The 15,634-nt window shown below is 42.8% G+C and overlaps 1 protein-coding gene across 1 annotated transcript in view; it reads right to left on the bottom strand.

Annotated features, from left to right (window-relative positions):
* The window catches only part of NFXL1 (nuclear transcription factor, X-box binding like 1), a 48,023-nt gene extending 45,763 nt beyond the window's left edge, over positions 1-2,260 (bottom strand). The window contains exons 1-2 of the mRNA XM_075997877.1: positions 2,178-2,260; positions 1,727-1,906 (exon numbers count right to left, since the gene is read on the bottom strand). Of these exons, the coding sequence (XP_075853992.1) occupies positions 1,727-1,904 (178 nt within the window). The 5' untranslated portion in view covers positions 1,905-1,906; positions 2,178-2,260. The remainder of the gene's footprint in view (positions 1-1,726; positions 1,907-2,177) is intronic.
* Positions 2,261-15,634: the final 13,374 nt, after the last annotated feature.

Here is a 15,634-nt window from a genome sequence, read left to right as displayed (position 1 = left end):
TATCCCCTTGGCCTCCTGCACAATTGTAAGTGCTCTCTGACACCGCTAAAACACGGTCGTGAATGAAGGGTATTGATACATCCAAGACAACACCACATACATCCACGAAAAGACATGAAATTTGTGAAAAGGAATCACAGCGGAGGGAGGTAGTAGTACATGTTCAAGCGCTAACAAGAAACAGACCAAGGAAAGTCAATAAACAAAGGCAACCTGGTAAAGATGGCAAATGACAACTGGCCCCAAGAGGACAGAGACTGAGATGATGGAGAGCCCAAGCCCAAACTAAATGGGGTTTCTGCTACTCCGTCCCAGCCGACTGTTTGCCAAGGCACAAAGACAGTAAAAGCCACAAGATCTTATTTTCCAAAAAGAAAATAAAAATTGTTGGTAGGACTCGTGTGAGATTTTTTTAAGAAACAAGGAACAAGCAAACGCTGCCAACCACTCCAGATTCAAAACACACTGTGTTAGTAACCAAACAACACTACAAAGACCACTGGGGCCACAAGTTACAACTTAATAGGTCTAAGGCAGGCGTCCTCAAACTACACCCCAGGGCCACAAGCACATGCTGATGTTTTTGCCCGTTTTTTTTTTTTTTCACTTCGAAATAAGATATGTGCAGTGTGCATAGAAATCTGTTCATAGTTTTTTTTCTAAACAATACTCCGGTCCTCCAACGGTCTGAGAAACAGTGAACTTGGCCTCCTGTTTAAAAAGTCTGAGGACCTGGCCCAGGCGCGGTGGCTCACACCTGTCATCCCAGCACTCTGGGAGGCCGAGGCAGGTGGATTGCTCGGGGTCAGGAGTTCGAAACCAGCCTGAGCAACAGCAAGACCCCCATCTCTACTAAAAATGGAAAGAAATTAATTAGCCAACTAATATACATATAGAAAAAAAAATTAGCCGGGCATGGTGGTGCATGCCTCTAGTCGCAGATACTCCGGAGGAGGATCACTTGAGCCCAGGAGTTGGAGGTTGCTGTGAGCTAGGCTGACGCCACGGCACTCACTCTAGCCTGGGCAACAAAGCGAGACTCTGTCTCAAAAAAAAACCAAAAAAAAAAAACCACATAGAAAAAATTATCCAGGCATGGTGGCGCATGCCTGTAGTCCCAGCTACTCGGGAGGCTGAGGCAGGAGGATCGCTTGAGCCCAGGAGTTGGAGGTTGCTGTGAGCTAGGCTGACGCCACGGCACTCACTCTAGCCTGGGCAACAAAGCGAGACTCTGTCTCAAATAAAAAAATAAATAAAATAATTTTTAAAAATAAATAAATTAATTAAATTAAATAAGTAAAATATAATAAGTAAATTAAATAAGTAAAAAATAATAATAATAAAAAAATAAATAAAATAATTTTTAAAAATAAATAAATTAATTAAATTAAATAAGTAAAAAATAATAATAATAATAAAAAAATAAAAAGTTTGAGGACCCCTGGCTAAGGATTCAGGTCTGCCAAATAATAATAATAATGATAATGATAATAATAATACTAGGGAAGGGAGAGACACTGGACAGAGAAGCAACCGAGGTGACAGGGCAGAGGCGGGACGGGCATCTGCCCGAAAGGACGCGGACGGGGCAGCTACCTGCGGAGTCTGAGCCGGGCGGGCCCTAACCTGGGGGGGACGAGGAGGAGGAGGAGGAAGAGGAGGAGGAGGAGGAGGAGGGTAAAGGGGTGACGAGAGAGGGCGAGGGCCCGGGCGGCGCCTCCCTCACCGCTGGCCGCGGGCGTCGGCGGGGCTCCGGGTCCCGCGGCTGCTCCGGCGCTGGGCCCCTGGGCTCGCCCGCCGCCCGCGCCGCGGAGCCGGACTCCGTTCCCCGAGGAGGGCGCCGCGGAGGCCCGCCCGCGGGCGCGGCCCCGGCCGCCGGCCACCTGGCGCCAGGAAGCGTCCATCCCTGCGGAGGAGAGAGAGAGAGGGGATGAAACGGGGAAGGAGCGAGCGAGAGCGCGGCGGGCGCCGGGGCGGAAGACGGGGTTCGCGGGGCAAAGCCGGGCGCGGAGGGTCGCCGCGGGGTCGCGGCCCTGTCGCTCCCGGAGGGCGGGCCCCGGACACGGGCGGACGGAGGAGAGACGGGGGAGGAAATAATAAACCGCCCGGCGCTGAGGAGAAAGCGCCTCCTCAGCCTCTCCGGCGGCGCGCTGGCGGGACAGCGGCGGCAAACTGACCCTGCAGCGCCCGCCGGGAACCGACGGCAGCGGCGGAGCCCACGGTAAAGCTACGTCTCCTTACCGACCGAGCCCGCCCCCCTCGCCCCTCCCCGGAGACTACAACTCCCAGAAGCCCCCGCACGCCGGCCTGCCTGGCCTGGCCGCAGAACGCGTGGCAGCGCTGGTGCCACTTCCTCATCCGGGAGAACGGGCGGGGGCTCCAGGCGCGTGCGCAGACCTAGACCGGCCTCTGGGAACTACAGCTCCCGGCGTGCTCTGGGGCTCGGGAGGCGCCTACAGCTCAAGGAGGGCGCGCCTGGTGGGGAGGTGGGAAAGCCATGAGGTGCTCCAGACCGCACTGAACTCTTTTTTCTTTTTTCTTTTCTTTTCTTTTCTTTTCTTTTCTTTTCTTTTCTTTTCTTTTCTTTTCTTTTCTTTTCTTTTCTTCTTTTCTTTCTCTTCTCTTCTCTTCTCTCCTTTCTCCTTTCTCCTTTCTCCTTTCTCCTTTCTCCTTTCCTTTCCTTTTCTTTCTTTTTTTCGACAAAGGCTCACTGTGTTGCCCAGGCTAGAGTGCCGTGGGGTCAGCCTAGCTCACAGCAACCTGAAACTCCTGGGCTCAAGCCATCCTCCTGCCTCAGCCTCCCGAGTAGCTGGGACTACAGGCATGCGCCACCATGCCCAGCTCATTTTTTCTATATATATATATTTTTTACTTGGCCAATTAATTTCTTTGTATTTTCAGTAGAGTCGGGGTCTCGCTCTTGCTCAGGCTGGTCTCGAACTCCTGACGTTGATCGATCCTCCCGCCTCAGCCTCCCAGAGTGCTAGGATCACTGAACTCGTCTTGAGGGTATCCGGGTGTGTCCTTCATTTGCCCTTGGTCATCTTTAGCCTTGCTCTAGGGCTTGCTAGTGGCTGGAGGTGTCAACCTAAAATAATCGAAAGAGTCAGAATCTAATTTAAGGAGAGTTTTTTCAAACGCAAACTTTGAGGCTAGCCCACCGGGAAACCCCAGCTGGGAGGAACGGAGTCCAACTTCTGAAGTAAAGAAGTTTAGGTTTCATTTTCATAGTCACAGGCAGAGTTTTTAGGAGGGTTACTACAGTTTTCATAGGAGGCTGGTGCACAGTTAGAATAATTTGGTTATAGGTAGTGTTTCTTTTTTCTTCAACGTGTTTTACAGAAGGCGCGATAGTCAGTGGGTTTTCTGTCACCTGGTCTAAGGCAAAGCAGGACAGCAAAGGGGAAGTAAATCTGTAACAAGGATCATTAATTAAGAAGGCAGGAGGAACCCACAGAATGGGAGAAATTTTTCACAAGCTACACGTCTGATAAAGGGCTGATAACTGGAATCTATTTAGAACTCAGGAAAATAAGCCAGAAAAAAATCAACCCCATCAAAAAGTGGGCAAAGGACATGAACAGAAACTTTCCAAAAGAAGACAGAATAATGGCCAACAAACGTGAAAAAAATGCTCAATGTCTCTAATCATCAGGGAAATGCAAATCAAAACCACAATGAGATATCACTTAACTCCAGTGAGAATGGCCTTTATCAAAAAGTCCCCAAACTGTGGGCCGGGCGCTGTGGCTCACGCCTGTAATCCTAGCTCTTGGGAGGCCGAGGCGGGCGGATTGCTCAAGGTCAGGAGTTCAAAACCAGCCTGAGCAAGAGCGAGACCCCGTCTCTACTATAAATAGAAAGAAACTAATTGGCCAACTGATATATATATATATATATAAAAAAGTAGCCGGGCATGGTGGCGCATGCCTGTAGTCCCAGCTACTCGGGAGGCTGAGGCAGGAGGATCGCTTGAGCCCAGGAGATTGAGGTTGCTGTGAGCTAGGCTGACGCCACGGCACTCACTCTAGCCTGGACAACAAAGTGAGACTCTGTCTCAAAAAAAAAAAAAAAAAAAAAAAAGTCCCCAAACAATAAATGGTGGCGTGGATGTGGAGAGAGAGGAACATTCCTACACTGCTGGGGGGACTGCAAACTAGTTCAACCTCTGTGGAAAGCAATATGGAGATACCTCAAAGCGATACAAGTGGATCTACCATTTGATCCAGCAATCCCACTACTGGGCATCTACCCGAAAGATCAAAAGTCACTTTATGAAAAAGACACCTGCACTCGAATGTTTATAGCAGCACAATTCACAATTGCAAAGATGTGGAAACAACCCAGGTGCCCATTAATTCATGAGTACATTAATAAAATGTGGTATATGTACACCATGGAGTACTACTCAGCTTTAAGAAACAATGTGATCTAGCACCTCTTATATTTTCCGGGATAGAGCTGGAACCCATTCTACTAAGTGAAGTGTCCCAAGAATGGGAAAACAAGCACCACATGTACTCACCAGCAAATTGGTATTAACGAATCAACACTTAAGTGGACACATAGGAATAACATTTATCGGGTGTCAGGAGGGTGGGAGAGGAGAGGAGGGGATGGGTGTATACATACACAATGAGTGAGATGTGCACCATCTGGGGGATAGTCACACTTGAAGTTCAGACTCGAGGGGGGCATGGACAATATACGTAACCTTAACACTTGTACCCCCATGATATGCTAAAATAAAAAAAAAATTTTAAAAAGAAGAAAAAAAGAAGGCAAGAGGTCTTGTCCCTGACATCTCTATTTCTCTCTAGTAATTGTACAGAACAATAAGTAATAAGAAAGTGAGTGCATAATCTGAGAAGCAGAAGTTGTAACCATATGTGACTCAAATCACAGTTACATCTTTCTCAAGGAGTCAAGTGTTTGGGGAGTTCCAACAGCTTTTAACTTTTGTGTTATTTTTCCCAGAGAATTCTCACTAGCAGGAAAAGCACTTACAATGAAAAGACTTCAAGGCTGGCCACTGTGAAAGAGGGAAAACTAGGGGAGAATTGTAGAAAAGTGGTTCAAGTGGGGAAAGTGCCCTTCTAAATTGCCAGAATGTCGAAAACAAATCTGAATCCTGTTATTATCATAGTCTTTTATAGTTTACAATGAGCGTTCCCTGAACTATGCTTATTTTACCTTCACAACAGCTCCCTAAAGTAGATTTTATCAAGGAAAATAGCAGAGAACAAGGACATAAATCTTTTGAGTTTGCTGAGTTTTCCAATAAGATATATATATATACTGATAGATTCCAAAAATTCATTTTGGGGTCTGTCTAGGATTGAGAAATATATTGATTGCTGTTTTGGATTACATAATCCTTATGTAATCCTTAAACTTAATTAACTCCCCTACATTAATCATAAATATCTAATATTTAGATAGTGTTTGTTAAGTGCCAGGCACTGTTCAAAGTGTTTTACATATATGTATTAATTAATTTGGTACTTTCAATAACCCTATTTGTTATCCTCATTTTACAGCTGAGTATACAGAGAGGTTAAGTAATTTGCCCTTGATCAAACAGCAAGGAAGTGGTGAAGCCAAGATTTAAAACCAAGTAATCTAACATTAGAAACCATGTTTTTAACCTCTTACGTATGCATATTGCCCGTACATTATTCAAGTTCGAAATTAATATCCCTGAGAATGATTTGATAACTTCATTTTGGCTAGAAACTAAGAGGCATGCATTGACTCTCTTAACACTGTATTCGTATAAGGACTATTAGTTTAAAGACGCAACCAGCTTTAAAAGTTTTAAAAGTCTAAAGTTAGACTTTTCTACTGTGGAGTTTTCTGACGTAGGAAAGAAGCATTTATAGTCAGAGAGGATACTGTCATTGTCACTGAGTAATGACCAAGAAATATTGAGTGGCTACTAAAGAGAGAGGTGCTTCGTAGAACCATGTCACATGCCAAAGATCTGGATGAGTTATATTTTAGACAGCTAAAAGAAGTGATACATTATTGATTCCTTGAGGGCTTTAAAACAGATTAGATATCATTTCATCAGGTATGACTCAGGTGAGCTCAGCACTAGTTAATCTGAAATTGAAGGTCCTTTCCAGGCTTGCTGGTGGATTACTCTGTTGAATTTGCTTTGAGAGTTTGCATCAAAACTATAATGCTAGAAACATGACAGTCTTAACATAGACTGTCAGTGTCTGATGCTTCTAAAGTTACTTGGTGCATTTACTTCTGCAATTACTGTGTTCTTTTGAAGAGAAAAAAATCTGAAAAATCCTGGGTCTGGGTAAACTCAATGCACCTTGCAAAACGTGCTTTTGCCATTCGTCTGTGATCTAATAAAAGACTCACTATTTCTCTGAATGTTCAAAGAAAAATCCTAGAAAAGAACTAGGAGAGAACCCCCTGCAAGTGAGGTTGACATTCAGATGTCACCTTAAAAAATACAGAACCAGCTGGGAGCAGGATAATTCATTAGTAGGGTATGGACTCAAGAAATAACAGGCAACCACTCTAAATAAGGTATGTTTCATTCCTAGGGATAGCAATGTGAGAAACTGTTGTTGTCTTGATGTTTCGTATGAAGAAACTTCCAGAACATTTACTATTTTGTATTTTCCATCCCTCCCCCATTCCCTGATTTTCCACATCTCCTGCCTAAGGTAAAGTGAGTTTGTTTCTCTTCTAGGCAATTCTACTTACCATTCTTTGGAAGAGTGGTGGTGTTGTTGTTGAATTGCTGATGGTGCCCTATTAATTAATCATAAAATCAATTTAGTATTTGCAACAAGCATTTTTTAAAAGAACTAAAATAGAATAGAAAAAAATGGAAAGCTCCCTGGTGCATTGTGAGTTATGAGGGTAAACATTCTTCTCTGAAAGGTTTGTTACGGCTGTGTTTTCTGGGCCACGATACAAAATGTGTTTTTTACTGTGGGTCATAGTCAAGGAAGTGTGGATGAGACTGCCTTGGGAACAGTTACCCTTGTTACTGCACCTGTCCTCAGTCCTCAGAATCATCTGGTCCCCAATAAGAACAGCCTTCCCGGAGTTTTTGCCATTTATCTATTGTACCGTTTTAGGACTGCAGCAAACCCTAGGGAACGTCCAAACAGTAAAGCAAACTCAGGGGCAACTGGATCATTCTCTTTATCTCACACTTGGCTTTAGGACTAGATGATCATTAAGGTCTCTTTGCACTGTGAGATTCGGGGGTTCCTTGTCTCTTAATTTTCAAAGATAGATCTGGAATTTTTCAGCTTTCAAGGAAACTTCATACACAGGATGTCAGAGGATGTGGCGAATTGGTGAATGTTGTCTTTCCATTCTCTTAGTGATCATCTAGGTTTCTTCGTGGTTTCTGTTGGTGGTGTTTGTTCTTCTAAGCATACTTCTTTTAGTCTTTGCGTTTCTGGACTGGAGTTCCAACGACCCCTCCCCCATCACCATTTATTCACCATTTATGTAGCAACTCTATCAGCGTTTTAGTCGTTCTCTAGAACCTCTGATAAAATGTATTCAGGGTTCATGAAACAGAAGTGCATACAATTATCTAAGTTCAGACACCCAGTGATTTTCTACTAATGCAAGAAAATGTTTCTTCTTAAAAGTTCTTTCTGGTGAAAGCAAGCCTTTTTGTGATGTTTTTGCAATTCCTCAGGGAACATTACAAGTTACAAAACAACTTCTCCAAGCCTCAACTGTACTTGATTGCTTACAGCCGATCATTTTAAAAGTATAATTTGAATTCTCTTGCCCCAAGTGCACTCCAATGGAATTTGGCCATCCTGAATTTATCCAATGGAGTTTATCCATTCTAAAGTTCATCCACCAGTTTTAAGATCATTTTAAAGATGTTAAGTATTTAAAAAAAAAAAAAAGATGTTAAGTATTCACTCTGGGAGGCTGAGGCAGGCGGATTGCTTCAGGTCAGGAGTTTGAAACCAGCCTGAGCAAGAGTGGGACCCCATCTCTACTATAAATAGAAATAAATTAATTGGCCAACTAGTATATATATAGAAAAAATTAGCCAGGCATGGTGGCGCATGCCTGTAGTCCCAGCTACTTGGGAGGCTGAAGCAGGAGGATCGCTTGAGCCCAGGAGTGTGAGGTTGCTGTGAGCTAGGCTGATGCCACAGCACTCACTCTAGCCTGGGCAACAAAGCGAGACTCTGTCTCAAAAAAAAAAAAGATGTTTTTTTTTTGTATAATGTATAACCATTGTCAATGGTTGTCAATGTATAACCATTGTCACCAGGGTAAATACCTAGAGAATCTATTTATCTTTGCCATTTATTTTACATTTGTTCCCAATCTCATATACGGTTTAAAAAAATAATCAACATCATTGTTGCAATAACTTTTTGAAAGTTTAAATAAATCATACCTACTGATATCCTTTTGTCCACAAGACTATTTGCAACTCAGATAGATAGACTAAGTATATTGAAGAGGATCATATGACTTGAAGACAGCATGCCTAACTGGGCTCAGAGAGCAAATGCTCAATCCACATTGCCAATATCCATGACACACTATATTTGATTGCAAATACATGTTTGAAATATGGTAAATCTATATTATATATTTTCATATTTTTGTGATTTTTTTAATGGTTGTATATATTTATAGAGTATGTTTTGATATAGACATAAAATGTGTATTAATCAAATCAGGGTAATTGGGGTGTCCATCACCTCAAGCATTTATCATTTCTTTGTGTTAGGAATATCCCAATTCTATTCTTCGTGATTTATTTTTGACCACTTTCTCTGAGCTGCAGGGAAGCACATGGCTTTCTGGTTTGGCATGGAAGCCTGGGGAACAGGCCCTCTCTTGAGGTAAAAGATAGAAATGGGGCTAGGTCAGTGGTGGTTAATCAAGAAGTCTATATTAAGGGCCAGGCGTGGTGGCTCACGCCTGTAATCCTAGCACTCTGGGAGGCCGAGGAGGGTAGATTGCTCAAGGTCAGGAGTTCAAAACCAGCCTGAGCAAGACCCCATCTCTACTAAAAATAGAAAGAAATTAATTGACCAACTAAAAATATATATACAAAAAATTAGCCGGGCATGGTGGTGCATGCCTGTAGTCCCAGCTACTGGGGAGGCTGAGGCAGGAGGATTGCTTGAGCCCAGGAGTTTGAGGTTGCTGTGAGCTAGGCTGATGCCACGGCACTCACTCTAGCCTGGGTAACAAAGCGAGACCCTGTCTCAAAAAAAAAAAAAAAAATAAGAAGAAGTCTATATTAAGAAGTTTAATATCAAGATATAAATAAGGAATTTCTTAAAAAAGGGAAGAAATATCTATTATTTCAGTTCCGGAAAAAAATGACAAATTTTTTTTCCATCACCAAAGAGTCTTGTTACTCTTTAATCAATGAATTTTAAATGCCCCAATATTTTCGATATAAAGATAAAAGGAATATAATCATAGCAAATTTCACATTATTGTGGTATGATTCTTCGGTAACTTTATATAGTTTGTGCTTTTTAGGCATTGCAAAATTACATGTGAATAGAACAATGGAAATATTAAATATCTGCAATGTAGATCGATTAATTATCAGTGTTTTTTTTTTTTTTTTTTGCAAACTCTGAGGAGCTGGAAGTGACTTGCTAAACTTGAAAATGAGTGGGAAAAATTATATTCTTGTCTTAGAGATCCCCTGATAATGGCAGGCAAATATTCATCTCTTGAGTGCCACTGGGTGGCTCATCTGTCATTCTTTCTGAGGACAGTAAGCAGTGAGGCTGGTTCAGGACTACGTTGTCACCAGGGTACCTGTGATCCTCAGCATCATGAATCTTTGCGACAAACTCAGGAAACAGGCTCCCTGCTCTCTGAAGAACTAACCCACGAAGCTCCTCCTTGGACCAAGTCCAGCTGGCCTCGACAAAAAATGATGACCCTAATTGGAAAGAGGAGAAATTGGCACTCTGACAAGAAATCCACTAGCAACTTTTTTCAAGGGCCAGCACTGTCAGGCTGATGAGTCGTTTTGTGGTAAATTGCTATTTGCAGAATCCCAAAGGGGATGCACTGATGAAAAACGCATTCTTTCACCTCTAACTAGTCAGGAAATCAAGAGCCAGACATGAAATGTAATTCTGGGAAGCATTATCTCGAATTTACTCAATATGCATTCTGACCACAGATGGCCCGAGTCTTATCACCAAGCAGAACCTCATAAAGCACTCACTTGGCCTTTGTAGAAGGCTATCAAGTACAAAGTCATGGTGAAGTAAACACTGAACAAAGGGTCAAAAGTTCAGGCTTTAAAAAAAAAAAAAAAAAGAAAGAAAAACTTTAAAAAAAGAAAAAAAATGTGAATAAAAGACTTCAGAAAAAAAAAGAAAAAGAAGAAATAAAAAATAAAAAGTTCAGGCTTTGCTGGAGGCACAGTGGCTTAGGCCTGTAATCCCAGCGCTTTGGGAGGCCAAGGCAGGAGGATCGCTTGAGGCCAGGAGGACGGCTTGAGCCTAGGAGTTAGAGCAGGCGTCCTCAAACTAAGGGTGTTTTTGCCACCGCTGCCTGTCCTGCTTAGCAGCCACCTCGTCCCAGGCCCACAGTGTGAACTCTCCAGCGGTCTGAGGGGCAGTGAACTGGCCCCCTGTTTAAAACGTTTGAGGACCCCTGAGTTAGAGGTTGCAATGAGCTATGATTGTACCAGTACCTTCCAGCCTGGGCAACAGAGCCAAATCCTGTCTCAAAAAAAAAAAAAAAAAAAAAGTCAGGTTCTGCCACTAAACTAGCTATGTGAATTTATACTAAACTCTTCTCTCTTTTAAATTCTTTTGAAATGGTCAAAACATCCCAAATATTATAGACAGCAGTATATACATATCCATACCTCGCTTTGTCATATCTTAACGTTTGGACGCATTTGCTTCAGGTTTCTTGGAAAGATATAAAACGTGCAGAAGTTGAAGTCCTGTGCATTTCCCACCCTCCTTCCCATCTCTTTGTCCTGTGACCCCCAAAGAAGTAGCCACTACTCTGTGATTCCTGGCATCTCCTGTTCCCCTGGCTGTGATCAAAGTTGTGCATCGTATGTACAGATCCATAAACACTACTTCATATTGTGCTATGTTTGTAAGTTTTGTACAGGTGATATTGTGTGGGCGTATAAAAGTCCGCACAAGGGGAAGGGTTAAGAGCAGAGACACCAGCAATATGGGGATACCTCAAAGCGATACAAGTGGATCTACCATTTGATCCAGCAATCCCACTACTGGGCATCTACCCGAAAGATCAAAAGTCACTTTATGAAAAAGACACCTGCACTCGAATGTTTATAGCAGCACAATTCACAATTGCAAAGCTGTGGAAACAACCCAAGTGCCCATCAATTCATGAGTGGATTAATAAAATGTGGTACATGTATACCATGGAGCTTTAAGAAACAATGGTGATCTAGCACCTCTTGTATTTTCCTGGATAGAGCTGGAACCCATTCTACTAAGTGAAGTGTCCCAAGAATGGAAAAACAAGCACCACATGTACTCACCAGCAAATTGGTACTAACGGATCAACACCTAAGTGGACACATAGGAATGACATTTATCGGGTGTCGGGCAGGTGGGAGGGGGAAGGAGGGGACGGGTATATACAACCACAATGAGTGAGATGTGCAACATTTGGGGGATGGACACGCTTGAAGCTCTGACTCGAGGGGGGAGGGGGGCATGAGCAATATATGTAACCTTAACATTTGTGCCCCCATAATATGCTAAAATAAATAAATAAAATAAAAAATAAAATAGACTGAAAAAAGAAAAAAGAGCAGAGACACTAAAGTCATACTGTCCGGTTCAAGTAGTGGTTGTACCACCTCCTTCCTCTAAGCCTTGGGCAAATGACTTCACCTCTCACTGCCTCTGATCATTCAAACACTCATCAGACCCCTCGGCAAGACTACAAGATTGGCTGTATATCCCCTCACCGAACTGCCATCTCAGAGTTCCAGAATTCTCTTCCTTTATTGACATCCGGAAAGCACTCAGGACAGTACGTGACACAAACCGAACACTACGTATTATCTGTCACCATTCAAATATTGTACAGCATTCCATTGTAGGGTCAGACTCCAATTTATCTAGTCACCTTGTGATAAAACATTTAGGTCGTTTCCAAGTCTTTACTGTTATATATGCTATTAAACATGTCTTCTTGTGCATATTGTGGACGGAAAAAAAGCCAAACTGTGTAAAATAATTTTTAAAGAGATTTATTCTGAGCCAGATTTGAGGACCATGACCCGGAGCCACTGCCAAGAAGCCTTGAGCAAGTGGACTCGCTGTGGCTGGGTTACAGTTTGGTTTTACACATTTCAGGGAGACAAGGGTTACAGGTAAAGTCATCAATCAATACGTGGGAGGCATAGGTTGGTTTGGCCCAAAAGGGTGGGCCATCTCGAAGGGGGAGCTTACAGGTTATAGGTGGGCTTAAAGATTCTTTGGCTTTATGTTCCAGTTAACAGCTCCGCGTGGAAAAAAAATAAATAAATAAAATAAAAAATTAAAAAATAAAGATTCTTTTGCATGTCATTGGTTAAAGACATGAAGCTCTGTCTAAAGGCTTGGAATGTTTCAACATAAGGAGCTGTTATCAGAGATAAGCCAGGGGACATAGATTTGTTGTATAAATTGAGGACCTGCAGGTCTGTCTTGCATACCCTTAGGCCTGTTAATGGGTCACAAAGATGTCCCCAAGAAGGGAGGGGGGCATAAAGCATGTCTGACCTCCCTCCTCCTGGCAGGCAATTTAGTTTTAGGATATTCCTTTGGCCATGAGGGGGTCCATTCAGTCAGCCGGTAGGGGCTGAGCCTTAAAATTTTATTTTAGTTCACAATATGTAGCAGATTTTTTTTTTTTCTAGTGACTGCACCTGAGAATGAATTTGCTGGGTTTTAGATCATTCCCAACTTTGGCTCTATCTTATATTGACATATCACTCTCCAGAGAATGGCAAAAATTCCCACTCTCAAAGTTCCTAAACCACTTTTAGTGTTACCCGGCCATCGTTTCTGTATTTGTAAAATGAGGAGGGGTGGAACAGACGATCTCTAGGGTCTTTCTGCATTTTCTGCATTCTCCATTCCCTCTCCTGGAATTTCCCATTTTCTTCCTTCTTTACCCTGGAGATAAACTAGGACATGGAATATCAAACCTTTTCTTCTCAATCTATACACCTGTTGTTTGCTATTTTATATTGCGCAGTCTATAAACTTGGAAATCCATTAATATAATTTTGGTAATCATAAGGAAGAATATTACCTAAATTGACAGTGTCCTGGCCGGTCTTACTTCCAACACTGTTAAAACAAATCAATAGTTTTCAAAGCAAGTGACTTTTTAAAGTAAAAATGCAAACTGAATTTGAATATAAATGCTGTTTGCTTCATTTCCCTCTTTTTGCTTATCTGTAATATATATCTTACACATTAGGAAAAAGCTTTTTGTAATGTGATTATTATTATTTCCTTGGTGAATTTTCTGAAATTAAGAAATATTTAAATGCTTCAATTTGCCTTGTTACTTTAGCCACTAAATTTACATTTCAAATTTTATTTCATCGGTTTTTTTTTTTCTCCACACTGGCATATATTTTGGTATACTAAAGCCTTCTGGAAATATCCATGTCAGAAAAAAAAAATTGCTCTTTGTTTTCAAAAAGCACTGATTTTACTGCTTGTAATTTCTATAGGGAAAAATATCAATAGCCTCAGGCTTCGAAGGGTATAATTGTTGGCCAACATTGCCACCTAGTGGTAAGAAGATTAATCACATCATATTTTAAGTTGGGAAAGTTGGTATTTTTCAAACGTATGCAAAATTTTGAAGCCATATTTTCCTATGAGAACATTACATTAGAAGAGAGTTGGGGAAGGGTAGGGTAAACACTCATGAGACATATTGGCAAGATTAGAAGATTCGGTGTATGTTCCCTGGCTGAACTGCCATCCCAGAGTCCCAGAATTCTCTCCCTCATCTCCTCTCAGCTGAAGGTATTATGGATATTCACCTTGAGCCCCCTCACCCCACAAAGCCTGTTCTAGTTCTAATATGTTTGGAATCTAGAATCAGCTGGGAATATGGCCGGTCTCTGGGTTGTTAAAATGTGGGCTCCTGCTTTGGCATCCACATGTAGCCAAGTCCCGAGTCTCCCCAGAGCCCCACGTTTCCTGTCTTTTTAAGAACAATTCCCAGGTGTCCAAACTAGAACCCTTTCCACCAGCTTAGCCACTGAGAGCCCTCTACCTGGGGGAGTCTCTAGAAAGGAATTTGCTAAACCCGCCTTACCCCAAGCCTTTCAACCGAGAAGGCGCCACTTGTTCAACCTAAGCATTGGCAAGACTCGTAAAGCTCTGGGTCACAGGTCACCATGTCACAACCAGAACCCTTGGCTATGTCTCTCGCCCATACGTAATTGACTCCATGAACAAGCACAAAATCACACACACACACACACACACACACACACACACACACACACACTTTCCTTATAGCTTTTCTATGCTTTGGATTCCTGGGCCAGTAGGGCTCAATGACCGGTGCATTATAATCATTCTGTTTAGCTAACCCTTTTACCTTTTTTCTTTTTCTTTTTTCTTTTTTTTTATTTCTGCTACGACAATACCACATCCCTTTTACCTTTTGAGTCGTCTCCCAGAAACCACAGACTCTTTGCAAGATAACAACGCCAAGAATCACCGTCCATCACTGACCTGTGACGTCTGAATTAGGTTTCCTGCACATGTTGCTTTCAACACAACCCCCCCAGTGCACCCAGCCACCTTCCCAAACCCCTTGTAAAAGACCCCTGCCCTCAGTGGGCCGCAGAGACAGATTTCAGGCAGTTCCCCGTCTCCCAAGTGACGTCATCTGTAACAAATTACCGTGTTTCCCGGAAAATAAGACCTACCCATACAATAAGCCCCAGCAGGATGTCTAAGCATGTGCACAATAGAAGCCCTACCCCGAAAATCAGCCCTAGTGATGGGCGTGGCTATGAAAATCAGTCCTGGTGGTGGGCGTGGCTATGAAAATCAGCCCTAGTGGTGGGCGTGGCTATGAAAAATCAGCCCTGGTGATGGGCGTGGCTATGAAAATCAGCCCTTGTGGTGGGCGTGGCTATGAAAATCAGCCCTAGTGACAGGCGTGGCTGCGCAGCGCATCTGCACAACCCATGCGTGTCGTCGCGGAGCGGGAAAGAACACGAGCAGCCCTTCTCATCTGCCCCGTGAGAGCTCTAGTGCTCCACAGGAGAGATCGGGGCCAGTGGTTCTAAAGGAAATAGAGTCGCAAGACATTCAGGATGGAATTTGGGGTTTGGAGAGTGATGATGATGTTCCAGAAGAAGACAACTTCACTCTATTGGAATCAATGGAGAGGGTTGTACCGTCCTTAAAAAAAAAATAACACATGCCCTGAAAATAAGCCGTAGGGTGTCTTCCTGAGGAAAAATAAATATAAGACCGTCTTATTTTTGGAGAAACACAGTATCTTTCTTCCTTGGCAAACCCCATTGTCTCGGTAATTGGATTTCTGTGCAGCAAGAAATTGGACCTAGACCAGAACCCTCTTGTAGGTCCATTAACACGGATTA

Source organism: Microcebus murinus, chromosome 26 (genome assembly GCF_040939455.1).
Source record: "Microcebus murinus isolate Inina chromosome 26, M.murinus_Inina_mat1.0, whole genome shotgun sequence".
Taxonomy (NCBI): Eukaryota; Metazoa; Chordata; class Mammalia; order Primates; family Cheirogaleidae; genus Microcebus; species Microcebus murinus.
The sequence above is the reverse complement of the archived record's forward strand: the minus strand, read 5'-3'. Positions and strand labels throughout refer to the sequence as shown.